The sequence below is a fragment of the Seriola dumerili genome, unplaced genomic scaffold (genome assembly GCF_002260705.1).
Source record: "Seriola dumerili isolate Sdu_G_001 unplaced genomic scaffold, Sdu_1.0 BDQW01000003.1, whole genome shotgun sequence".
Taxonomy (NCBI): domain Eukaryota; kingdom Metazoa; phylum Chordata; class Actinopteri; order Carangiformes; family Carangidae; genus Seriola; species Seriola dumerili.
The window spans coordinates 6,802,011-6,829,528 of record NW_019174258.1 but is presented as its reverse complement, the minus strand read 5'-3'; the positions used below and the strand labels follow the sequence as shown (position 1 = coordinate 6,829,528).

The 27,518-nt window shown below is 37.9% G+C and overlaps 1 protein-coding gene across 1 annotated transcript; it reads left to right on the top strand.

Annotated features, from left to right (window-relative positions):
• Positions 1-80: 80 nt before the first annotated feature.
• LOC111218147 (gonadotropin-releasing hormone II receptor-like) lies at positions 81-26,493 on the top strand. The gene is made up of 6 exons (XM_022740281.1): positions 81-238; positions 12,870-12,914; positions 21,161-21,403; positions 22,900-23,503; positions 24,925-25,129; positions 25,822-26,493. The coding sequence occupies exons 4-6, from the start codon at positions 22,955-22,957 to the stop codon at positions 26,346-26,348; spliced, it is 1,281 nt and encodes a 426-aa protein (XP_022596002.1). The 5' UTR covers positions 81-238; positions 12,870-12,914; positions 21,161-21,403; positions 22,900-22,954; the 3' UTR covers positions 26,349-26,493.
• Positions 26,494-27,518: the final 1,025 nt, after the last annotated feature.

The window sequence follows — 27,518 nt, the reverse complement described above, 5'->3', positions numbered from 1 at the left end:
CTCACAGCGTCTCCACAGTGCGCACAAGCTGTAAATGATGCACTGCCCTTCAGAAACAGCTTCTTTAGAAGGCAGCTGATTCAGCCTGCTGGGTAATTACTGTGTAGTTTCGTTGTATCAGGTACTAATAAAATATTTAATTGCTCCTACTGACAGTGCAGGATGGATGGATGACTGACCCAAGCTGCTAGAGGGCCCCTGGAACATTTCTCAAAACAAGATATTTTCACTAAACGTGGTAAGAAAAGTACAGTTATTACTAACATTAACTTAACATTAAGTGCAAATTCTGAAGAAATTTGTCCTGGTCCTTCAATGTTCCAAATTTTTCACATTTGAAATTAGGCTCTTCTTTGGAACCAATTCATTTCTTTCTCCTTTTGCTCCTCACTCACTCTCCTCCTCCTCTACCAGATTCTCCGCTTTTCCCTGTTAGTCTATTCTTTTCCTCCATAATCTCTCCTTTCTCTGCAACTGTTTTTTCTTTCTTACTCCTCGCCATCCTCTGCTTTCTTTTTTTCTTTTCCTGGAGCAGTATCTGCTGGTGAATATGACTTCTGCTGCAGCTCAGGGGTCAGTCTGTCATTCCCCACCATGTTAAATTTAACCTAGTGATGATGAAATGATGCTTCAGGAAGCACTGACTCATTCCAGCAAAGTAGTTGGAGAGAAGTTCATTTCTTGATGCTTCATGATTACAGTACGACACCTACTGGCCATAATGTGCAATACAAACAAATACTGAACTGAAGTGTAAAAATTGCGTAGTCAATGTGCAATGTGGGCAAAGAGCCTGTATAATGGAAAATTATTTTTGGAAAAGCACTTTATTCATTTTTTATCAGGAAACAACAGATTTCTCAACTGTGTTGGGACCGAGATGATTTAGTTTTTTTGACATGATCTCCTCTGTCTTCAAAAACAATCTTTCACTGGGTACAGAAGATGCTGGGATACAAAAAAAACCCCACTGCAGCTTTTAAAGGTGTGGATAAATTAATTTCTCTCTTTCCCAATATTTCAATGGATCCTCAAGCTGTCCAGTATTGGGTTCTGTGAGGTATTTCTGTATCTCCACAGTGGTGTCTGCTGTGACATTTTGGATTTGTCAAGATTGTTTCACAGCTTGTCATGTAGATGGTTGTGCAGATTGTGCTTGGAGCACAATAGTGCTTTTAGCCTCACTAGGCCTGTATGAATTGTAATCACTTGCTATCCTTTAACGCAAATATTTTCAATTTTTTTTAAGGAGGTGGAGGGTGGAGCAGGATTAACTGACTGAACTCTGTGCAATCACTTCCAGTACTAATATACCCTTCTTCTTTCTGTGCTGCTTGTATTATTTCACTCTGAGTTTATAACAAGGGCAAAGACATTCCCATCCTCTCTCTGAAGTTTATAGGACATTAGTGGTTTTTGGTAGTTTTCTGGTCAAATATATATTAACCTCAACCATTGTGATTGCACTCACTGCCAGTTATGCAGTAGCACTTCTTATAAATATAGTAGACTTGGGACAAATTCCTTTCTAGTGTGATTTCTGTCTATAGTCAGAAAATATCAGCTGTAGGCCTTGATTTCTTTTTCAGTTTCTGTTGTGCATATTTTAAGCAGTTAAATGCCTCCACTAAGACTAACATTTGTTTTCAAATGATTACAAATTAATTAAAAGACTGGTGTTAGAATAAAGGACTGGTTTCATGGATAAAGTGTAAGCCTTTTTCCTTACCAACCTTTTCCTGTTTCTTAAGAAAATAACTTCTCCACCCAAAGACAGGTTGTTGTTTTTTTCCCTATCTAACCAGGACTCCAATTTCAGCAGATATAAGTACATTAGACATATGTTTAACATTGATGGAAAATGTTATTGAGATGAAAATTAAAATGTCAAGTGGCAAACCAAGTGGTGGCAAAAAATTATTTAGGAAAAAACAAATTTGACACTGAAGACATTGATAGTCACAGACTAAGGATGGTCCCCAGAAAACAGCAAACATTCAGGCAGACAGGGCTGGACTGACACAGCGCCTCAAATGATCCCAAGTGAAGCTGTACTGATGAATTAACCTGAATTATTGTTTCCTACATTTATACATCTCTCCGTCATGTTTTTTTTTATATTCCATACCCAGAGTTGAGTATATTCTGTTCAACTGATCTGTGCATAACTATTGTTCACTGACATATAATTTTCACACTGTAAACAGTTTTCTCGATGGAATTTTTTTTCTGATCACCACCATTTAATTCATTTGATTTTAATAACTATATCCATTACATCAATTCAAATCAAATCAATCAAATTCAATAACTCCATCTATTACACACAATTCAAAAACTACATCTATTTATATATATACATATTTATGTATACATCTACATTAGGCTATATATCATAAAATAAAAGATTTTCTTTGTCAAACTGTCATTTCAAAGATTTTGTGCTCAACTACTGTACTACTATAAAACACAAAACCAAACAAATATGAAACCAAGTAAGTCAAATAATCACAAATAATAAAAAGGGATGATACAATTTTTCATTAGAGGAAAAACCTTTTCTCAGTCAGTGTAAGCTTCTGAAACAGAGTGAAAGGATTCAATACTCTCAAAGGTCTGGCTGCTGGAAGGGATTTCTGCATCCTGGGCGTGCCTCTCAGCACCACTGCTAGCCGTTCTAGCAAAGCACAACAAAACCAAAGACAAAACTGTAAAAACTCCAGAGTAGATATTGGACTGTCTGCATGGGCTGCCATAACATCTACATACTGTATGTTTTGATGTTCAATGGGTCGAGTGTACTTTTGCTGTAAGATTACTTGAAACCTGTCTCTTGTTTATCCAACTTATGTGGTCTGAGAAATGCTAAATTAAATCGACATTCTCTACAAATGTACTACGTTCAAATGAAATTGCAAAAACACTGAGACCATCTCAAGAATATCACCTTCTCCTGTTTGCACCTTGCTTCTCCATTTCATCTCTGGACAGTTGGTTAATGATTGCCACGGCAATGCAGCTTCCCCAAACATTGACAACAGTGTTGCAGCGGTCTCTGAAAGACAGAAATCACAGCTATAACTATAAAAGTAGAAAGTTTAGCTACTTTATGATGTGTTTTATTTGACATATCAACTCCTCCTGTCAACTCATAGAATCAGTAAAGGTATCTTAAGTGATCCCTCTCAAAACGATTTGTGATTTTTGTGAATTTCAGACTACATGTTTAACTTACAGCAGCCAATTTACAACCACCAAAATGGCAGCTTCCATTGCAGGCAAACCGACTGCACTCAAAACAAAGAAAGTGGTCGCCACTCCAGTTGCTGGGATCCCCACTGCTTTTAAGGTGGAGATTGCTGATGTCACTCTGCAGAGCAAACACACAGAAGGAACTGTGATGGGTTTCTTAAGACACTAGGCTGGATTGAACCAACAAGGTTTAACTTTTAAACCAGATTAAATCATAGTTTAAAATGAAATTCTGTTGCACCAAACTAGTTTGAAATTAAGTAAGATTCAATTTCAACCTCTTCCTCAGTTTAGTTTTTACTTTAAACCAAGATTAAATTTAATTCTGTTGCACCAAAACTTTGAACTCCAATTTAAACTGTGATCAAGGGTTAACTTTAAACCGCCACTTCAGGAGGTTTAACTTTTACAATGGCTGCGTTTTTGAGATGGATTTACCAAAATTGAGTTCCTCAAAGAAAATTGAGAGACAGACTCAACCCACTTGAGTTTTATGATGAAGATGAATTTTTGTCAAGATACCGGGTCACAAAGGAAACTGTTTTGGAGCTGAACAGGAGGATTGGGCCAACTGTACCACCGATGCACCAACTCCTGGTGGCGTGAGTTTCTACACTACTGGTTGTTTCCAACCAGTAGACCTGTTCGGCCTACACAAATTGACTGTTTGCTGAATTGTCAGCAGAGGCCCTCCTCCTGTGATGAACATCTCCTGTCTCACACTCGCCACATCTTCTTTGGCTTTTGTCTTCATGTTTTTCCAACAAGCTTTACGCTAAGCAACTTCTCTTTTTTCTTTCACTCTGGTCGATCCGTTAAAACAGTCAGCCATGATTTGGCCATATATATATATGGCCATATTGGCCATATACAAATCTTAGATTAAATTCAACCTTGTTGGTGCAATCCAGCTTTAGAGTCCCATATTGTGCACTTTAAGCTACGGTTAATTAATACAGACATTATTTGAATGATATTTTTTTCAGATTTTTCTATCATTATTTCTCTAATTTTCTATAGAACAGACAGAGTGACAAAATAATCTGACTTACCCAAGGGTGAATAATTGTCTCAACTCCAGATTGATGTCGCTGAGTTGGGCAATGAAGACCGCTGCGACCACCTCATAAAGGACTGTTCCATTCAAGCTGACATTGGTTGCAATGGGCAACATGAGGCAAGTGATTCTGCGGTTGATCGAGATTCTCTGCTCACAGCAATGAAAAGTCTGCGGCAGGGTGGCAGAGCTTGTAGACACAAAGTACCCTTTTTTGGTGAACTAATCACATAAAGAAGTAATAAAGTTTGATCATAAATTGAGAACCAAGCCCTTAAAAAACCTTGTTACCTGGATGAAGTGAGCAGTGCAGTCCATAACGCAGGATAAACCCCCCTGAAGACTACCCAGGGGTTACGTCTCACACTCAGAAGATAGACAATCGGTAGAACTATTGCTGCATGGATTATGAGCCTGGAACGCAGAACATTTAATAATGATACTGGTCAAATTAAGTTACTGATAACAGCAAAAATTAGTAGAGGTGGGAAATTATTAAATGCCCAGCTGGTATTTCGAAATGTATGTGTTTGGCAACAGGTCATTAATGGAAATATAGGTCTGTTTTATTGCTGCTCCTACCTTTAACAGTGTCAGAAATCATTAGAAACATTTTGTCTGGAGTTTGTCCCTGCACTAAAAGACATGTCAATCTCTTTGGGAGTGTATTTTTGATTTTTGGTGGGTAGTATTTTGCTGCATTACCAATCCTCTCTCAAAGTTTGTAAGAGCTGGAAGATGTTTGCAAGTGAATATACTAGTCATAACCCACTCACAGAATTTTAATTCACTGTCATCAGACACACTCATTTGTCCCCAAAATCATACTGTCAAAAAAACATTTCTACGAGGGTCAGAAATGCAAAAAAACATAGAGCAATGCTAAAGGAGTCAAGGACGACATACCCAAGAAAAACCACAGCCAAGAAGTTTCCCAGTGCGTACAATCTATCCAAGTCCAGAACCTCAACAACATATCTTGTGATCAAAAACAGCAACCCTACTGGAAGGTAGCTGGAGGGGAGAAAACAGAATGATGAATGAAATACTTCAATAATTTAAGAGCTAACCATGAAAAATTATCAAACATTACAGAGAGGTGTGTGATTACAATTATAGCATTCATTCAAAAAAAGGAAAACTTCTCATTTGGAAAGAGGTAGGAAATCAAATATCTTTTAGAGCAAAAAACTAAACAAACAAACAAAATAAAAGTGTATTTAGTACATTCACTGTTCTACCATTAACACCCCATAGGATATTTGCTGTATTTCCTTAAATCATAATTAGAAATATAGAAATATAGAAATATAGAAATACGTAATTATTTAATTCCACATTCAACACTTTCAAAAATACGATCAGATTATGATATTGAATATGCCATGCTGTTTCACTTTACCACAGAATCCAATTAACCACATGTTTCGTGATCTGGTTGATGATGGAAAGGACATTCAATATGATTCTCCCTCTCTCTCCCATCCCCTTGAGGACCATTCCAAAAGTGAGGGAGCACACAGTCAGGCCCAGTATGTTGGCCCCTTCAACATAATTACCCACCATTCTCACTTCAGTGTGAAGCTGAAACAGGATCGAAAACTCAATAAGAACAGTGGTGTCAGAGCAACTACATGTATTATGAGTTATCACTGTAAATATAAACCACAAAAAAGACTCTTGATCGTGATTAGGGAGAAAGATTTACCGTTTCCACACTAGAATTTGGCTCAACTGTGTGAATTTCCATCTCCAGCCTGTCAGTCTGATACTAGGAAAGAAAAATGTGCTTACATAAACATTACATTTTCTCCTTCATGGAAAGCAAGTAAATGGGTGATGTATGTAGCATACCTGAACGAAAAACATACCTGTTGGAAGCAAGCCTGAACCAGATTCTGCGGCACCATGTTACTATAAAAAATAAAGAAAATTCAAACGCTACCAGCCACTGGTGAGTAAAAATATTAGTGAACTTGTAAATGTTGACAAACCACACCAGGAACCCAACAAATTCAGCCTAATCGCAGATACAATGTTGCTTTTTTCTCACCTTGCTACATCCAACAAGACGTAGACAATGGAGGGCTTTTTCTCATCCTCTGTCACAGAGACAACGCCCGGCTTCATCATCACTACCAGTATTAGGCCTACAACACATATCCAAAGTGTGATACAATAAAAAAGAAATAAATATTGACTCCAACATATTTGGATCAACAAATTTGGATCAAAGAAGCTTCCGACCAAGAGACCTCCCTCTAAATACAAAACCAGTAGTTGGGCATTATTACTAATGGGCAAGTTTTCTTGTCTCTTATAGTTGCTCTGTGCGACAAAAAATAAACTCAGTATTACCTTTTATGATAATTAACATACATAGAATATGACATTATGTGAAGATGGCCATGGCAGATGGTGACAGTTACACACTTACAGAAAACGAGTGACTTTAAGCATGAAAAGATACCTCAGAATATTAATAATCACGTGACTATACAGAAACTTGCACAAAAGTGAAAGGAACCAAAATGTTTTAATGTAATGTCATATTTCTCTTACCTATGGCCACAGATGCAAGAGTAGTCAAGACAAAGTACACTGCCACATTCCTAGCCATTTTTGTGGGGATGTCAACTGCCTCAGAAATGCCTATTAAAAAAACATAGGACACAAACCAGAATTTAGAGGACCAGTAAAGTCATATATGTTGAGCACATATAAACATCACTGCAATATAATGGATTAGTTAGGACAACACTGTTACACAGCTGCATAGTAACATTTCAAGAGTACTTGATGTGTTTAGGTGTTTTGTTTAAAACTTCCATGAGTTACACTTGGGACTTTGGGGAGACATGTAAATAACTATCCAGATACTCACCAGCTGTTTGATATTTATACAAGTTAAAATTGTAGGAAAAAATTTAATTATATCAAAATTTAATTGTGACTGACTCCGAACATCATATGTGATCACTCTTTAGTGATAGCAATTTAGCTAAACAGACTCCAGTATCAAACATGAATTTTTGAATCATTGACGAAGATCATAACATTACTTTCATGCATGTGAAAATGATCTAACGCTAATGGACCAGCAGTAATTTTGCATATAAATCAGTTTACCCAAATCACAAAGGTATCTACTCCCAGATTATTTAGAGAGACTTTGATGTATCTTTTGTTGAGCCTTGTCCAGCCACAGTGGAAGTGACAGAAGTTTGTTTGTGGAAACTTGCCTTTCCAAAGAACAGTGTTGTAGTTACTCTGGATAATCACTCTTTATCGGTACTACTTACTAACAAAAAATAACAAAACAATCTCTTTGAAGGGAGTATGTCCTGAAAGAGGACCTTTTTTACAGAAGACATTTTGACACAAAAAGGCACAAAAATAAGGCTTTGCATATCAAGATGATATTTCACCAAACATAGTGTGATTAATGCTCACAGCTTTAATCTGCCAAACCATCAGTATGGGCATTTTTAAATACTGTATGTATGACATGGATAACCTGATGTAACAACTAACAGAGTAATAAAAACACCTCCAGCTTACATGATACCACAGCTGTCACAATGAGAGGAATAGAAACCATCTGAAACATCCTCATGAGTATTTCTCCTGGAAAGCCAATGTAGAATTTTTCCTGCTCTGAAAGAGGGAAGTAGGTTGTGATGATCATGCCGATAGCAAACCCTGTGTGAAAATAAATATTACAAATTCAGCAATTAATGTTTTGAAAAGTAGTGAGAATGGGGATGAAATAGAAGTAAAACAAAAGGATAACCTTAACTTCTTTTTCACAAAAAGGCTTTCTCATCCTATCAAACATGCGTGCTGTAAATTTACAAAGCATATTGAACCCTTAAATCTCTCCTCCAAACACACTCTAAGACAACATACTCTGATTGGAATAATAATTTTTGTCTGGTATAGTTGTTCTTCCATGAAAACATTCAATTACCTTCAACAAAATTCTAAATACTAAATCTCCTCACTCATCACACTATGCCAATATTAACTGCTACTCACAAGATGTCTCTTGCATCACTAAAAAGTCTATGTACATTGGAGGTTTCAAGTTTCCACAGGACACTGTAAGCTGCAAAACTGACCATGACTAGCTTCCAAACTAGTTGTACTGTTACAAAATACATATGGCACATATCATAAATTCAGATTTAAGCTGAGCTCTTACATTTTCCCCATTAAACATCATTCTTCACCGTGCCTGCCTGAAGTCTGTGAATACTGAAAATCGATTATCATTGATTTTGGATCTTTTACCATCGGTCTTTTTGGCAAATGGCATGATTTACTCTGTTCACTATGGATGCTGTTTAAATCGGAGGTCAGATGCAGTGGTAGCCAACCGCTAGTAGCTTGTTTGTCACATGCGTCTATTTCTTGTTACCTATATCTGAACCCTTTACCCAACCCAACCACTAACCCCTGCCAAAGCAAGGACCACACACATTAACCTAAATCCTCAACCAAGCCACAGAGAGGGGAAATATACACAGTTATAGGCTCAGAGAGGGATATACTTTGGCCACCACAGTTTAAATCGCCTACCAACATCAGAACACTTGACGCGTTGCCCTGGCAACCATGTTTTTCACAATGACAGACGTTTATGTTGTTTAGCTAATAACTTATATACTTTACTATACTTTAACTTATAATTTATTTTATAATTATAATTTTAACATGTATACTATGACAAAATTCAGCTTCAAATTGGTGTCATTAGCTTGTCAAAACTTATCCAGAACACACCTGCCAGACCTGAAGCCAGCAATATATTCTGGACAATGCGGTCCAAGCACCTCTTCCAGGTTCTGTCTTCGATGATAGCCTCACTAACCTCCTCAGATTCCTCCATTATCATGAACAAGTGAACAAACTGGTTTTAGCTGGCTGTCAAAATACTTTAAGCTTAACTTAAAACGACCCTTAGAAATGAACGGACGATTTTTTGTCAGTGTTCGCCAGGATAAATGTCCCACTATTTTGGTTTAAAAGCAAAATTGGATGATAGAACACACTCACAGGTATGACGAAAATATGACGCGACATATGAAGATAAACAAATATTTTCTTTTTTTTTCATAAAATGCGGATATCTGACATTTGATAGATAGATAGATAGATAGATAGATAGATAGATAGATAGATAGATAGATAGATAGATAGATAGATAGATAGATAGATAGATAGATACTTTATTTATCTCTTTATTTATCTGTCCATTATTTCATTGTTGATAATAATAATAATAATAATAATAATGATGATGATAATAATAATGATAAATAAACAATAATAATTAGATAAGTCCACTTCCTTTGGCTGAGGTGTTGTATAGCCTGATTGCAGTGGGAAAAAAGGATCTCATATAGATATACAGATTTGTGGTCTTTGATGGAGCCTTCAAATGCACTGTGTGATTGTCATTGTGCAACATACTATAATAAAGTAGCTAATTACCAAACCATTAACAACCCAAAGACTTTACTTCACTCAATATAAACAATAGCCTACATTCTAATTTATTATTTCCATGAGGCAATTACCTGTTATTTTATAATTTGCTAAATTATGTTATGTAACTAAATGTATTGCCACTTAAAGGTGCACTACGCATTCCTGCATGGTTTCAGCACAATTTTATTTTTGTCTTAAATCATAGGCATCTCCCCTTGATCCACTAGCTGCCTGCCCCCTGAATAGACTGTGAAAAAGCGCCGTCTCTGGAGACAACACAGGTGTCACAAACGGCAAACAAACACTAGGGGCACAGGCTGTGCCCCAAAATATAACAAGCTTGCTCTGTTTTGTTTGGTATTTACTTCGAACGTCAACAGAAGTGACGTCATGCAGGAATGCATAGTGCACCTTTAACTGATAATGTGACTTACACACAGCCTGCACAGTAAAACGGAGCGTTTTCACATCAGTTTCAAAATTTCTAAAAACAAAGTTCAACCTATTACTTTCTATCTGTATGAACAAGGACCCGTGTCAGTATTGATGCAGTAGAGACAGAACAGAGGCTCAAAAATTTTTTCAATAGCTTTAAAGGTATAATGTGTAAGATCGTGCTACTTGATCCACCTCCATGGGGGGCAGTATTTCACCTCTTCACCCCTGTCCAGTTAATCATGTTGTGGTTTTCCCCATGTTCCTTATAATTTATTATTTATATGTGCATTTATTGTTGATTGTTAAAATTGTTGATAGCACTGAAACAAGTTATGAGTACTTGTAATACAAACAGTATGTTTTTATTTACCTATAAAAATATGAAGGCTAGGGGATACTGCATGACACATGGGTGTCACACTACAGCAGCATGAGGAAGGGATGATGACATCATCACAAAGGCAGAATCAGAAAATAAGGTTTATTGACAGGTATGTTTTTACTTACAAGATATTTGGCTTGGTGTTTGGTGCAGCATCCAATAAACATATTAACAGGAAATAACAGTAAAAGGTGCAAAGGTTCACAGTATAGACAATATCTGTTACGTGCAGGGATAATACTCCAACGTGTTACTGTAATGTGGTTGTTGATGACTGATAAGGCCAGACGCAGAAGAAAAGGCAGGTGCTGGTCACTGGGGATGACTGGACAGAAATTCTAGTCACACCAGCATTCACCCGTGTTTTGCTTCTTTGCGGTTTAACGTGGTTTCTTGTCGGAGCGGTCCTTCAGGATGGAGATAAAGATTGCTTTCTAGGGGCTTCAGACATCTCTGGGTTTCTGTGATGCTTGGCGGCAGCTTTTTTTTTTTTGAGTCAGGAGCTGTAGCGTAATTTCAAGCTCAAGAGGAAGCTCTTCTTCTCCATGGGACACACAATACTGACTCGCACAGCATCTAGTGTGTCTAGGTGGTATTACAACACGGTCCGGGACGTGGCTAGTTGGTTAGCATGCTCATTTCAGTAGATATTTCTGAAATACAATAGATGGTGATCTTGGTCATGACATCATTACTGTGGCTCCTTCACATACTAGTGATGGTGTTAGTTCATTTTTTTGAACATTTTAAACTAAAATTCTGGCCAGAATGAAGTGAAAAGAATTGAGCAAATAATTCATAAAACAACTTGCATCAGGCTGACAGGGGTACACAGTACTGATTCACAAACAAAAATAATTTTTTCATTTTCATTCATCTCTAACCTTCTGTAAAAAAAAAAAAAAACAATTGTGAAAAGCAAATGAAATCCTGTGCCTTCATGTGGAAGTAACATGAGCCTTTTAAAGTCTGTATGAAGATGTTACTGACAGCACTTGCACAAACTAACCTATTTCAAATCATCTTTAAGAACTGATGCTCTGACACCTGATATCCATGAAGAGGCTCAGTCTTGGTCGTCTCAGGACACAGGTGGTAGCGGCATTGTACTGCCTAGAGTTTGCTTACTGGCCACATGTAGGGGTTGAGGATGCTGTTATCTACCTGCTGCACAGAGCCTATGGCTCGGAGCACTGTGAGAGTCATGTCCTTTGACTAATACCATTCAGCCCCTCCTGCTGAGAGACGAGCTGAGTGCAGACTGGCAGGCCCCAATACATGAGACTACAGAACTGTGTGTCAGAGTAGACTGTGAACAGCACCGGTGCTCCACGGGGGACTGTGCTTGCTCCCTTCCAATTCACTTTCTACACCTCTCATTTCAAATAGTCTCCTGAGACATGTCATCTACATAAGGTCTTGGATGAGACTGCTATTGTGGGGTTATGATTAGGGTTGTGAGGAGCTGGGACGGGAGGCAAACGTGGACAGGCTGTACAAGTAGGGCAGAGCCAACTCTACTTCTTGTAGAGTTCCTTTGGTGTGAGAGGACAGCTGCTGAGGACTTTCTATCAGTTTGTGGTGTCAACTGCCATCTTTTATGATGTCATATGCTGGGTTACATGGCGCAGTGCTGTCATAAAAATCCACTCATAATTAAATAAGGTTACTGAAAAAGATTCATTGTAATAGGATTTGCATGTTCAGTGGCCATATTTAACAGCTAATGTAACAAGGAGTTATTCATCATAGCTTCCTTAGAACCTTGATGACAAAATTACCAGCTAATGTTAATTACATTTTTTTATTTCATTTTATCTAAACATTAGATTTGTGCTGGCCAAAGTTAGAAGGTAATGATATTGAAATTATATTTATTTAGATATTTTTGATTAATGACCGATTTAGCAGCTAAGGTTATTGACTTTTTTTCAAACTGCATTCATTTTAAATTCATTATGATGTAATTTTTATAATTTTGCCTTACTATTAACTTTTTAGTGGGCAACACTGGAAGGTAAAGTAACTGTCAGCGTTTCATTTCACAATATAATATTACGTTCTTGATAGCCAGAATTACCAGACATTGTTACTGTCACTTTTTCCTTTTCCCTTGACATTAGATTGTTGGAGGCCAAACTTAGCAGCTAATGTAACATTGAGTTTTTACATCTTCATCTGATCAGCTCAAGTTACTGCAATTACCTATCTTTGCCTAACTCACTCGCCTTTCTTCTTACCCATCAGTATTCACTGGAACTGGCTACAGTGTTGTTAATCACCTCACAGACAGTAAGGAACCTCAGTTTTTCTATTGCTTTCTTGTCTGTTGTCCCATAGTTGTCACCTTCTCAGCCTGATCCCATGGCTGGCCCTGAATACAGATGTTGAACCTATATTTCACTGGAAATAAACATGATTTCTCTGCTGGCACACATCATTTTTCTTAAATACATCACCAATGTTCATTTCATTAAAATACTTCATACAAATGTGCGTGTTCTTAATAGAACAAAATATACAGGAAAAAAAAAAATTCTCTTTAGTATTTTGTTTGTGTCACAGAAACTGTGGCAGACGTTACTATAGGAATTACTTCATAACATACTGCAGTGTTGAATATTTTTAAATTTTATGACTTGTTTTTCATCCATACTGTCACTGCTCATGACCTCTTACTGAATGTCCCATATTCTGCCATTTGTCCCTTCAGTTTTGCTTGAGTAGCCTAACTAATGTATGACTCAAGCAAATCACCCATTCAGTGTAATGCAACCAAGTGTGAAGTTACATGTGGTCATGTTTTTAATGGTGATCTACCCTTTGATGCCATCCAGTGCACTCCTCAGCACCAATTAACCAAGATAGATCATTTTGACAGTTACTGGAGGTACTGCAAGATTTGGCTCAGGAGGGTACATACAGTATTGTGGTGTTTAGTGGCTAGTGGGTTAAATGTAACATGTTATCACAAGGTCATCAGAAATGTATACAGCTAAAAAAATTTATTTTGTATGGATTACCGACATTAATTAGGAGCTGTGATTTTTGTTTCCTCTCACACATGCAGACTGATTTGAATACTATCTATATTAGTAAGGGATATCTGTGAATGTATAATGGATGAACGAGATCTTCACAGTATGGCATCACCATATGGTGATGGATTTTCAAGTGTACATGGAGACTTCCTGGCTCACCCCTGGAGCTCGACACCACCAAAACCTGAGATAAACACAGCAGCTGCTTTGCCTCGTTTGACCCTGACCTGCAAACGTGGCTGCTGCAACTATGGCTTGAGTTTTGGCTGTAAATGTGACACTTTCAAATCTGCCATCTCACTTAAGCATCCTTAAACTACCGCACTGTTTGGATAACAACTGTCATGTTGCTCACAATGCATTTTGAGTGTGCAGTATTTCAGATTTTAGCAGTCACAACATGATCACCTGTTGATCTATGCATACATGTATTGCTGGAATCTATCCTGGGATGTAAATCTGCAGTGAGTTTTATGTTGTTTATTTTTTGAAAGTCTATTTGTATGCAAATCTATGTTCACAACAGGAATTCACGTACCTCATAGATTGCTTAAGCAAACCAAGCATTGACTGCTGAACTACACACACACCGCACTGAAATCTTTGGGAGCCATGTGGTGTAGATTGATTTATGCTGATTCCCTCTGGGTGTTGATTCAGACTGTCTAAAAATACATTTTGAAAAGAAAAAATTAATTCATGTTGCAGTGATGAACACATCATTCAGTAGGGTCTCTGCTTGCCTAATTATTCACCAAAATGATAGTAACAACAGAGGGACAAACAGCAGAATTGTAATGCATACTGAACACAACCAGGTGTTGCACTGAAATGCTGCTCAAAATCATGTACATTTCTTTAAATTGTTTCTAAATTAAATTCAGCAACAGCCAGATTTCAGTTTTTTAAAGGATCCTTTTTATTTGCATGACTTAGCAATGATAGCAACTAGCTTGAAATTAAAAAACCTCCAATATAAATAGCCTACAGAGGTGGAATTATAACCGTGGCGTGAAAGCAAACAGGATGGAAAGTCTACTGCTTGAAGTTCATCAGTGAAAACCTGTATAAAAAATTATTTACTGGTACATCAAAGGCATAATTGAACATTTTTGGAAATATGCTTATTTGTCATTTTGCCGAGAATTGGACAAAAAGACTAATATCAGTCCCATGACTGTACGGTAAATATGATGCTAGCCAGCAGCTGGTATGAAAGGGGTAAATAGCTACCCTGGCCTTGTCCAAAGTTGACAAAATTTGTCCACCAGCACCTGATGCTCAAGTAAATTATATCTTATTTGTTTGATATGTACGAAAATCAATATATATTTATATATATATAAAATTCCCTGTTTTATGGGTTTTATTTCTCTCCTGGATGCTTTCAAGCCGAGGGGACTGCGATGAAGGGTATAAGCCCCAGTTCAAGAAATTACAAGCTTGTCCAGTTGAGATTGTAAAGTGTCAGCTTGGGCTGTGTATGCGCAGCAGGGAGTCACACACAGCACATTCATGCATGTGTTAGTTTACTGATTAGCCTTTTATTGACTGTGAAATTAGTTCAATTAAAGCTGTTTACATGCATCGCAGAAGGTTCTCTTTCCATTGTCATTTTGCATAATTGAATATATTATCATATTCACTTTCGTCACAGGATAAAAGGAAGTTTATTTTTCTCTGTCTCTATTGACACTGGTGCATGGTATTCTGCTGGTCCCCCCTGTTACTTTCCATCAGCTTTGACAGCTTTGTCAATGCTGAGATGGATACCCTAAGGTGTGAAATAGACTAAAATGTCTTGAAATGATTGATGATACTGTCTGAAAATCAACTTGGAGAAACTTGCTCTCCACTGGTTAATCCATCACAGTGATCATCATCAGGTTTACAGTATTGTTAAGGCCATGTTCAGTGCACATTCCTGGTGGATTACGTTGTAATGTGAACACTATGTTTCTACTTTTTAACCTTGCAATTGCTGCAACAAAAGACAAGTCAAAGTGAAGTCTAAACAAAGTATTTGTAGCACATGAATTTAAACTTTGTATAGTAATTAAAACTGCTACAATATAACATCGTATAAGATGTTTCTCTTATGAACCCACAGAGAATTATGACCTGACTCTGCAGGTCCCCTCAGCACTATTACTGTTTCAGCTCATGGTTATGGTTTTAGAGTCTGCTACTTCACTGTGTTGGTGTCGAAATGAATGCAAATGCTGGTTGAAAAGTTGATGATATGCCCATGTTGTTTCTGTTGCCCCAAAGTGCCCCCCCAATAACAGTTAATGCAAATAGTGCACACTCAAATCTTGGTATGGCTCATCAACATTTAATATTTGAGCAAGGACACATTAATAATTTTGGTGTCTATATTCTCATCTCCTAACAGGTAAATTTACATATCTAAAAGCCAAGAGAGGCTCACAGAGCTTAAATAATACTTACGTTTTGTTTTTTTTTAAATATAGGTATCAATACAAACTTTTTACAAGGATGTGTAGGGAGCCACATAGCAAAAGGGAATTTCTTTCAGAATTGATCTTTGTACATTTATTCGTGTACAAAAAAATAATAATTTCCTCCTCCAGTTGAATAATAACTTCAGCTTCTCTCCGCTGCCTCCCACATCCTGCGAGCAGCTGTCTCCCTCTTCATTCTTGCCATTCCCATGCTGTGAGCATCTTCCACAAAGACTGGTCTGGGGAAAAACAACCTTCCATTATCCTGATTATGATTATTCCTAATCAACCACCAACAGGACATTTGAGAGTGAGTGAATTTCATTACCACCAAAATTTGCTGCAGGTGTAGAAAACCACAACAAACATAGAAGCAGCTATAGGAAATATTGGACCTAAATAGACACAATAACTTGCTAAAATGCTTCAGTTTGAAAAGGCATACTGTATCTCATGTTACTGTAACCTGAAAAATTAGTATATCACCTCATGTTAAAAAACAAAAAAGTCTGAGTCAGTCGCAGATGGTTGGAAATATAGATATGTAGACATAGTGTTCACGTTACCATTAAGAACAACAATGTTATGGTATCACACCTTAAAATACAGACCTCTTTATGAAAAATGGCTCCTCAACACAACTTGATTTAAGTTAGATGGAAGAAAAGCAAATAAGCATTTAATAAACAAATGCTTCGATTGCTCTCTTTTCTTTTATTCTTTTTTTTTAACTTAAAAACACAATTGAGTTGTGTTGTGACACACCGTACCTGCAAGGGCTCATGATAAATGAAGCCGGAAGATCAGGCTGACAATAACAACAGGTTTTGGGTCAGCATGTTCCCTTCCTTCCTGCCTGTAACTTGAACACCACATAACTAACTAACCAGGGAAATTAATCCATCACAATAAATCAGAGCAGATCCTGCAACATGCACACAAGGACATCACAGGGAGAGATTAAATATTGCTTTGCCAGTTGCTTTCAAGTCCATATTATGTCGATGTTATTTCATATCTAAATGTTTGATATTGTTTTCTTCGCATCTACACCAGTGTTTCCCAACTTTTGGGCCGGGGCCCACTGATGGGCCACAAAGGTATTGCAAGTGGGCCGACAAATAATTTGCAAAACAGTACAATTTTGGTGAAATCATGTAATTTATATATGATTAATAATATATCTATAATTACGTAATTTCACCAAAATTTTATGTGTACATACATCCATGACAAAAATTGGAGTATCAAAATGGATAGCTGGTTCGCAACAGGAAGAGTTCAAAAGAGTCAAGAAGAAAAATTGAGCTCTGCCTGCTTTCAGGTCAGTCCTGAATGTTCAGTCCTTATCATTCAAATAAAAAGTGCTCTGAGAATGTATCATTTGGCCTCCATATTGTTGCAGGGTCAGATGTGGGCCACCAACATTTTTGAGATTTTCAATTGGGCGTGTGATTTGGAAAAGGTTGGGAACCACTGATCTACACTATTTTGATCTGTTTTTGAAGTATATTATATATATATATATATTAACATATATGCTGATGTGATTTGTTTCCTCTCTGCTTGTTAATGAACAGTACAATGATTCAGATGATTACTGTGTGTTTTATACTGAACAACAGCCAAATATAAAACTTTACTGACAGAACAGATTTCTCTCACACAAGGTATTGCACTTGAACAATCTGACCACACATCCACCAGGGTGCTTTCATTATGTTGAGAGCAGAGTCGAATTTCCTTTCACTCAGCCTGGAGATTTGTCCGCCAGCCATCATCTCTCGACAAACACTCCAGTCCATTCTCTGTACAGGTATAATTCTGCAAATGATTCAGGGGATGTTGCCTCTAAATATCTTAAGATTTTGTGCTTTATTTTCTCATCATATAGCAGCGAGAGAGACAGACGTAAAAAGGTAAAAGGACAAGCTTAATTGTGTCATACTTTATATAGTACATTCATACACAAGACATCTGTGCATGGTGTTTGTAAGATTCAGAGAGAGTTTATACAAATAAAAGACAAAATAAGAGGACCAAATATCAACATGATAAAATTCTATGTAGCACCCCAACACTCTATATTATGCTTAGGTGGCTTTAATCGCCTTCGGCATGAATGATGGGAATGATGAAGTCACAGTTTGGCAGCAGTCCGTAGGAAACAGTTGCCGGCAGAGTCCTCCTCAGGATATACACAAACAATCATTTCCGGTCAGCAATGGCGACCACTGATGCAGACCATAGCTTAGCATAGATACGCTAAAAGAGTCCTGTCCAATTAGCGATGGCGTCCTCCGGTCTAGCGGCTCGCTGACTTCAGCTTAGCACAAACACACTCGCACAGACAGTTCACTCTAATCAACTGTAAAAAAAAAAAAAAAAAAAAAAAATTGTGCCTTACTGCTGTAATGTTCTTGTGCTTACACAAACTTTAATGGGCCATTTTACCCCAACTGACCCCAACAAAACAACTGAAACTAAAGGCACAATCTGTCTTTTTTTTACCCTTTAGTTTACTAATGTTTGCCTTTCCTATTGTTTAGAACTGTTTATTTTAACTTCTCCTTTAACTATTTACCTTATTTATGACTAAATTATCTTAATCTCTCAGTTAACCATTTTTCCATATTAACTAAATTACTTTGAGTTAAACTGCTTCACTGAATTAGTCATCTAACTTTTTTGGGAACTAACTTGTTTTAATTCCTTACTTTGACACCAGGGTAGCCTACATATAAAATTGATGAACTAATAAGCCAAGAAACACCAAGATAAATACTACAATCGTACTACCGAGGGCAGTAGTCAAATGTTACTGAAAAGAAGTTCACCAAACTTGAAAGACTGGGTGAACTAGAAGTGAAAAATATAACCTTTATATCTGTAGACTTCCAACATCTTTACACATTTCTAAAGTAAAATAAACTGGTAACTGGCTGATGACTAAAGACAGCCTTTACTGTAAATGACTCATTCTGGCTTTTCAACCCACAACCAATCTCAAGACAAACACTAAAAATTCTATAACCAAGGCAATATTTACAAATGAGAAAATGGGTTTAGCAAACAGTACTAGTCACACTGTACATACCAGATATTAAAGTTGTTGTATAAGAGTGGGTCAAAACATGTGGGGTTGGAACAAGCCAAAGGGTCACAAAGTAACTGTTGATCATCGTCCCTCACGATGAAATCCAAGAGGTCCTGTCTGTGCCTGTCCGTCTGTCAGATACCACTGACTGCACTTTCTATCCTCAAAAGATATCATTGCTCCTTTTCAGCTCATTTGAAAGAACAGCGATACGTCCTTCAGTTGCACTACAACATCTATTACTGACTGGACCGACTGTTGCTTTTACTTGGCTCTGAATGTTTACTTAATACTTCTATAAGATGAATATAAATAAGAGGAATGTGCTGTATGAATGCAGACATAAACCCTTTGCCAAAACGGACTAGTGTAGAGAGTAAACCAGAGAAACAGACAGACAATCTAGCCTCAGGGCACATTACCAATTACTCATCCAAATGAGATCACAGTCCAGCACTTGCCTTTCTATACTGACAAAAATGACAACAACTATCCCTACTGTTATAAAATGTAGCTTTTTAGGATCAAATCTCTCTTTAGGATCAAAGAGATTTGAATAAAGGACTGTAATGCTTTTTGTGTGCACAGAAACCATTCAAAATGCTTCTTTACAGCAAAACACTAAAATCAATTTTGTTGGTATGTTCATGGCATTTGTGATAAATGGCTTTACTTTAGCTAAAATAGGGTCTACCTCCCCTTGCAAGGAGAAAATTCAACTTGACATTTTTAATTTTTAGGAAATTCATCAACCATAATACAAGACCGAAGAGACAGCTGCAATTTATCACCCTTGCTAAGACGTAAATGTGTCCTAACTTTTGATTCAGTTTCTCAAACAGCACTGTCATAATGGACGTTTGATTATGTAATTAGGCCCTGCTGCTGGTCCTAACTATTTCCCTTTTGTATTCTTACGTTTCTCAAACTGAAGTCGATAAGGTGAAGGAATGCGCTGTGAGAAGTTGAAAGACAGCCGTAATTAATCCCTGTCACCTCTCCTCCTTGCCTAAACCTGTGTTCGAATTTCAGTGAGACATTACCATGGAAACAGAGCCCAGTAGTTAGATTTAGTCAGACGTGTTTATTAAAAACTATTATTATTAAAACTATTTTATTGGACAAAGTATAGATGGCTCTCAGAGGGCGAATTCTACCAGGGAAATACATTTGTACAGATATGTCAGCCACACATAGGAATGGCATATTTTTGTGCATCAAGTAATCCATTTTGTATGAGGTGTGAACAAGTTAATGACTGTAATGCTGGTTAGCTTAGCTTCTGTTATATCATCTTCATCAATCAAAGTGTAAAAATGACAAAGCGCCCTTTTACTGGGAGTGCCGGACTATTTCTTAGTCAGAAGCAGAAACTTCCTGGAGCCTACATTGTTCACCTACAGCAACTGCTCCTCGCTAAGTAGTCTGGGACATAAAACAGAAAATTGTAAAATCAGAAGTTTTACCCCATCAGATGTGAAACCTTAACCAACTAGCACACTTGATTGTAAAGTTTGTCACATTAACCCCATCTCTATATTGAAATAATTATAAGTTTAGATTTGAATAAGCTCTCTGGACAAAGAGACCGCTTTCTCCACATCATTCTTGCAGCTGACAGACTTGCTCATGTCTCACACAGTCGAAAAGATAATTATTTTTTCAGCAGCTCTGAGTCTCAGCTGCCTGTGCCTTATCTCATGAATCATGTCTTATGTAACAGTTTTTAGTGGAGGATTTCACACAGCACAGACAACATCCCAACTGGGATTTTTCTAATGAATGTTTCTGTGGTTTCTTACAACTTATTTCTACCTGGCATTTATTTAGAACAAACTTTTCTTTTCTTTTCTTTTTTCTCTTTTCTTTTCTTTTCTTTTCTTTTTTCCTTTCTTTTCCTTTCCTTTTCTTTTCTTTTCTTTTCTTATATGTCAGTGAATATGGAGTTAAGGTCAGACCACACCCCGGAGCATTATGCTACCCGGCTCTGATTGGTGTGTACATAAAGGTGGAGCGGATGCGGAGCGCACGGGACTCACTGGACACCAGAGATGCCGGTGTTGGTGAACCTGACGGACACTGACACTGACGAGGCAACACTCCTGCGGTGATTTTTAAATGCTTGGGGTCCCATACCTGCGTTAGAGGCTAAACCTGCAACCTCCCCTGCACATGAACGTAAGTTTGTTTCTTATTTTGCTGCGGTAACCTATATATCTGTAATTTGTAGTTACATAGTAATAGGACATTTTCCTTTTTATCTTTTTTGCAGATGTGGATACCAATGCCTTTTATTTAACCGAAATCATTCAGAGTTACATTACTCTTCTTAGTCTTATCTGTGTGGTGGGAATCGGCATGCACCAAAAAAAAAGCTTTCATCTGTGGTTAGAGTTTTAAGTTGTAGGGATTTTATTACAGAGCAATAAAATGTCTTTATTGACTAATGTAAACGTAACCCTGTATTCACATATTCTAGACATTAAAATGTCATGAGTGCTGAGTTTTAAAATTTTTTATTAAGAAAATATTGAGTTTCATCTCATTATTGAAATTAATTATTGTTAATTTTTTCCTTAACTTGTCTATCTTATCTAACCCTATCAAAATTTAAAAATCCTCAAAACAACCAAAAGACAAAGAAACAGAGAGAGAGAGAGAAGATGGAAAGAGAGAGCATGTCTGTGTGCTCAAATGTGCCTTGCATATCAAAATTTACTACAGAATACGTTTACATGAACATTATCTATATGATGTTATGTGCCAGTTCCACCAACATTTCTGACCTCGTTTATGATAACGGCTCATCCTTTAGGGAATGTAACATCAGGAGACACAGGGGGAAGATAATGACTCTGTGTGTCATGTGATTTTATGAGTGGTCTCAAAAAGGTCTTTAGTGTTTTTTTCTATAACTGAAATACTTATATCTTCTACTTATATGGTGTGCTGTGTGTGTTTTAAATCAGTCTAATGTCAGTGTTACAGCTCTGTTTTGCTGTGCAGGTGTGGACACTACAGCACTAAGTCATGAAACAGAGGATGCCAGTCATTTATTAAATTAACTGGGACACTAAACAAGTCCTATCGGATTGAAATCCTTCTGCAGGTGTGCTGTTTGCATTAAAATCTAAAGTTTAAAAAATGTAAAGAAAAATTTTGCCTGTTGCATTTTAATTGGGAAACAATTTTGTTTTGGGCTTCCACTCCAAAGATTCATTAGGCTCTATGGTGACCACAGTGACTGAAAAAATGATATTGTCATTAAATCCAAAAAAAAAATCTCTTTCCTGTTGTCATGCTTTTGAGGAATTCTGAGTAGCACATAAAGTTTGCAGGTTGTGGTTGAAGATAATTACTATCACATGCACTCTGTGAAACATGCACACGTGCGGAAGTTTATACAGTGTAATATTAGCTAAATGTACTGTATTCAGATTTTCCACGTCCTTGACGGTTTGTTTGCTCCATCCTTCCACCTCACTGAATTGCAATGCGAAAGAGGCTTCCATATATGCATATTACTTCCTCTTGATGAGCTGCTGTATTATTCATTCATGGGACGTTTGTGTTTCTCTTGCGACACCATGATGATCTGTGCCCACTTCATGGTCCCTGACTCATCCATCCTGTACCTGATTGATTCCCTCTTTTGGTCTCACTCTTGTTAACAGTGCTGCTCTTCATGGTGGGTGAGCATAATGTTTATTCCTCTGCAAGCCTCAGAAAATGGACACCACTCTTTGTGACGCTGCGGTGACCATGTACCACCTGACGACAGACCACCAACTGAACGCCAGCTGCAACTGCTCCTCTCCCGCTTGCAACTGGACAGCAGGTGGCGACGCCCCGCAGCTGCCCACATTCACCACAGCAGCCAAAGTCAGAGTGATTATTACCTTCATTCTCTGTGCCATATCAGCCTTTTGCAACCTGGCTGTGCTGTGGGCAGCACACAGCGATGGAAAGCGCAAATCCCATGTCAGGGTGCTGATAATCAACCTGACAGTGGCTGATCTGCTGGTGACCTTCATTGTGATGCCTGTGGATGCAGTGTGGAACATCACAGTCCAATGGCTTGCTGGGGACTTTGCCTGCAGGCTCCTGATGTTTCTTAAGCTACAGGCGATGTACTCCTGCGCCTTTGTCACTGTGGTGATCAGTCTGGATAGGCAGTCAGCCATCCTCAACCCTCTGGCTATCAATAAGGCCAGAAAGAGGAACAGAGTCATGCTGTCTGTGGCATGGGGCATGAGTACCGTGCTGTCAGTCCCTCAGGTAAGGTCATGTAACCCAGCCAACAAGTGGACATGCCTGATTTCCATTTGATTACACTATAAACAGGTTTTTATTAAGTGTCCTGTTGTGTTAATATATTCTCCAAAGACAGAAAACCATGTTATGAAAACATATTAAATGTGTAGTTCTCAGTTGCACTCCCAACCTCAGTCTGAAATAAATGATCATCCCAACAGCAAGAAGGTCAACAATAGCACATGGGCCATTTTCCCAGACATGAGAAGCCTGTGAACATACAGGTCCACCTGAAACTAAAAGGATAAGGTGGCTTTTTAAAAAAAAAGTTTTAATTATTATCAACAAATACTATGAAGAGACCAAATCCAACAAGGAATTTATCCTGCTCACAAGTATTGTATTGCACAGCCACTGTCTCATTCCAAAAAACGAAAAAGACATAACAGACAACTATTGTATGCAGCAGGCAATGTGTTATATTTTCTTTAATTAGGCTACTGTGTTCCGACAGAACATGAAGCAAATTTTCACTTTGCATCTTTCACGCAAATTTGACCAATGTACCAACTGCCAATTAGCTAGCTCTGTGCATTTTTGAAGCTCATCCACAAAGCCCTAGGATAATGACAAATGCTTTGCTCAAGCTGAAACATTTTCAATGTGCATGGACTTATCTTCAATCGTCAATTCGCACCACCCTGTTTGATATTTGCAGCCGCTTGCTATCCACAGCGTGCCATCCACATTTTATGCAACTGCATGGCTTCTATAACGTCTATAGTTACAGTATGTCATTCAATGCAACAGGAAGCTTTTATGCGATTTTGACAGATGTCAATGGAGGTCAGTGGCACAGTCGAATAATATCAAGCCATGGTGACACAGTTATTATGATTTATTCCATGTTGGTTTTGGTGTCTAGAAGTGAAGTGTTCAAAATAATAAAAACAGCATACAGAATATTAACCTTGGCTTCCTGGTTAAAAAGCATCAGATGTAGCTGTTTTGGAAAGGATCTGATGAACTCAGGCATGCTGTCAGCACTTAACAGGATAGGGATGAAGAAATATGGTACATACAGTAATCTGTGTTTCTAACTTTTAACTGGATAGTTTTACCAAGAACCAGTTGGTTGAGCTGCTTTTGTGCATCCTGTGGTGAGAGGATGAATGTAAATACAGCTTTCAGGGTCATGTGCCATAAGATATGAAGTATCAGCAAACTTCGGTGCATAAAACAAATAGCATCTGCATGACCAAATGCACTACAGGTAAGTGGGAAAATGTGTTTCCTATCAGGCTGCTTACTACATCTCATGTCTTGTGACGGCCTCTATCCCTGGCAGGTCAACCAGAATGATGATAAGGCCGCCAAACACATAGTGGATGTTACTTCACATGCATGAAGATGCCTTTTAGAATATTATTTCCTTCCCTCCTTAGATATTCCTTTTCCGCAACGTGACCATCAACCATCCCGAGGACTTCACTCAGTGTACAACACGTGGAAGTTTTGTCACTCACTGGCATGAAACGGCATATAACATGTTCACTTTTTCCTGCTTGTTCCTGCTGCCGCTGGTCATCATGATCACCTGTTACACACGGATCTTCTGTGAGATCTCCAAACGACTGAAAAAGGACAACTGTAAGTTTAAAGTGAGGCTGAAGCCCAGTGGATCAGTTTACATTAGCGATTAGCTCTTATGTAACATAACTGCTGCTGTGCACTACGTTTGAGCCTTTTGTTAGCAGAAGCGTATTTATAAAGGCTGGACTGTGTACATATCTTATTGGGGAAAGGATGAATTTTAATAACATTGATGATCCCTTAACTCAATACTACAGACTACTTGATTTTTGACTAAATACCTGCAAAACTAAGGACATTCCCATCAGCCTCAGCTGTGTTTGTTTAGTGCTAATTTTGAAAATTTTAGCATGCTAACATGCTGAACTAAGATGAGGTGAAAATGGTAAACATTATACCTGCTAAACATCCGCATTTTAGCATGACTGATGTTAGCATTTAGCTCAAAGCACTGGTAACATGACTGTAGAATGCTTTGTTTAAACGTCACTTTTCAATGCTTTTAGGAGAAATATCAGAGAGCTAAAACTGTCTGCATGGTCCATGAGAAACTAAATTTGGGCAAAGCCAATCTTATGCTACATGATTTGATCCTGCTTTTATCATCTGGTCACAAAGTCAAATGGAAAAGCCAAGTGTAGCAAAGGCAATCATCTCCCACATATTACATAATACATTCATTATTTGTATGTATCAAGCCTTTTATAATGTGTACTTTGTTTTGTTTTTGTCATCTATTCTTCCCCCAGTGCCCTCCAATGAAGTGCATTTGCGGTGTTCGAAGAATAACATCCCCAGAGCCCGGATGAGAACTCTAAAAATGAGTATTGTAATTGTCTTGTCTTTTATTATCTGCTGGACTCCATACTACCTACTGGGTCTGTGGTACTGGTTCTTCCCAGACGACCTGGAGGGGAAGGTCTCCCACTCACTGACCCACATCCTGTTCATCTTTGGTCTCGTCAACGCCTGCCTCGACCCAGTCATCTACGGCCTGTTCACCATTCACTTCCGAAAGGGGCTCCGGAGGTATTACTGCAATGCTGCCACAGCATCTGACCTGGATACCAACACTGTTATAACTGGATCGTTCACTTGTACTACCAATTCTTTACCACTGAAAAGACAGGTGAGCCCTTCCAGCCAGGAGAGGTTCATGTTGTGCAGTGATAATCACAGCAAAGCAGAGTCAGCGTCGCCAGGGAGCAGCTTTTTAACAGCGGACAACGATGCAGAAAGAGATCTAAACCAGTCCAGTCCTGAGAGCGTCATATGAGCAGAGGGTGAAAGATTCCTGACAGTTTTTACTACTGTTGTATAACTGTACTGTTTATTCAGATTTGTTCATTGTCTGACTGTCTAATGTGTTGGGTCCTGTATTCTTTGATCACTATGTGTTATTTTGGCTTACCTCGAAACAAGAAAGTGACAGAATTTTGTATTCTCTGTAGGGGTCTGGTGGGGGCTCCTAAAGGAATGTTTATGTGGTCTGTAACTCGTAATTTGTTGTCATCTTGAATTAAATGCCAGCAATGCTGAGCAATTTGTGTGTAGATCTCTTATGCAAACACACTTCTGTCTCTGGACTGATGTGTAGCTGTTGGCTCCCTGGGGGGAATTGCTGCCTATCATCAGTGATGAGTCATAGCATCCAAATGGAAAGGCCATTTCTACCCTCGAATTGTGACAAATTGATTTGTGGCACAGACTAGAAATAACTTTAAATGATCAGCTCCTCAGCTCTTGGGAACAGAAGATGGATATTTCATCTTTTGTTCAGAACAAAGAACAATTGAGACATGTAGGTTCACATGCAGTGGCTATATAATCTCATTCAGCTTGCGAAGACTGAATCATAAATTTGTTCTTCTTTCATGTTTCACAAAAGAAAAAATGTAACTAGAAAAGGTGTATCATTTGTAATTGCAGCTGTAATAGCAGCTGTATTTCATGGGGGTGTATTTCCAGCCTCCGGGCCTTATATGGAAGATTTTTGAAGTCACTTTGTACTGTAACTAGGAGCCATAACAATTTTAGACAGAGATAAGAAACTGTCTCCAATTGATAAATAAATTGCCCATCTTTCATTAACTACATGCATTAAATCTTCCTGAATGTCAAATCAATACCCCAAATAATTCAGAGATGAATACAATGTGCCGGCAGGACCGGGGAAATTATCTATAAAAATGGCCTTAGATAAAAAAAATTCAATTCCCATGTGCTGCAACTAATGGATAATATTATTATTCATTATTCTTAATTTTCAACAATATATGGTAAATATGAGCATATGGTAAATTGTGTAAAAAACACAATTTGCTGTTATATAGTGGGTTATGTTCTGGACTATAGCTTAGCTAGGACAAAACCTCCTATAGAATAGAAAATTGACATTTACTGCTAGCAGCTGGTGAGCTTAGCTTTGTTAAAACTGCAAACAGGG

Coding starts and splice junctions, on each gene's coding strand:
- LOC111218147 (XM_022740281.1), top strand. CDS start 22,955: ATGGACACCACTCTTTGTGACGCTGCGGTGACCATGTACCACCTGACG. Junction 23,504..24,924: donor CCGTGCTGTCAGTCCCTCAG/GTAAGGTCATGT, acceptor TTCCCTCCTTAG/ATATTCCTTTTCCGCAACGT. Junction 25,130..25,821: donor ACGACTGAAAAAGGACAACT/GTAAGTTTAAAG, acceptor TTCTTCCCCCAG/TGCCCTCCAATGAAGTGCAT.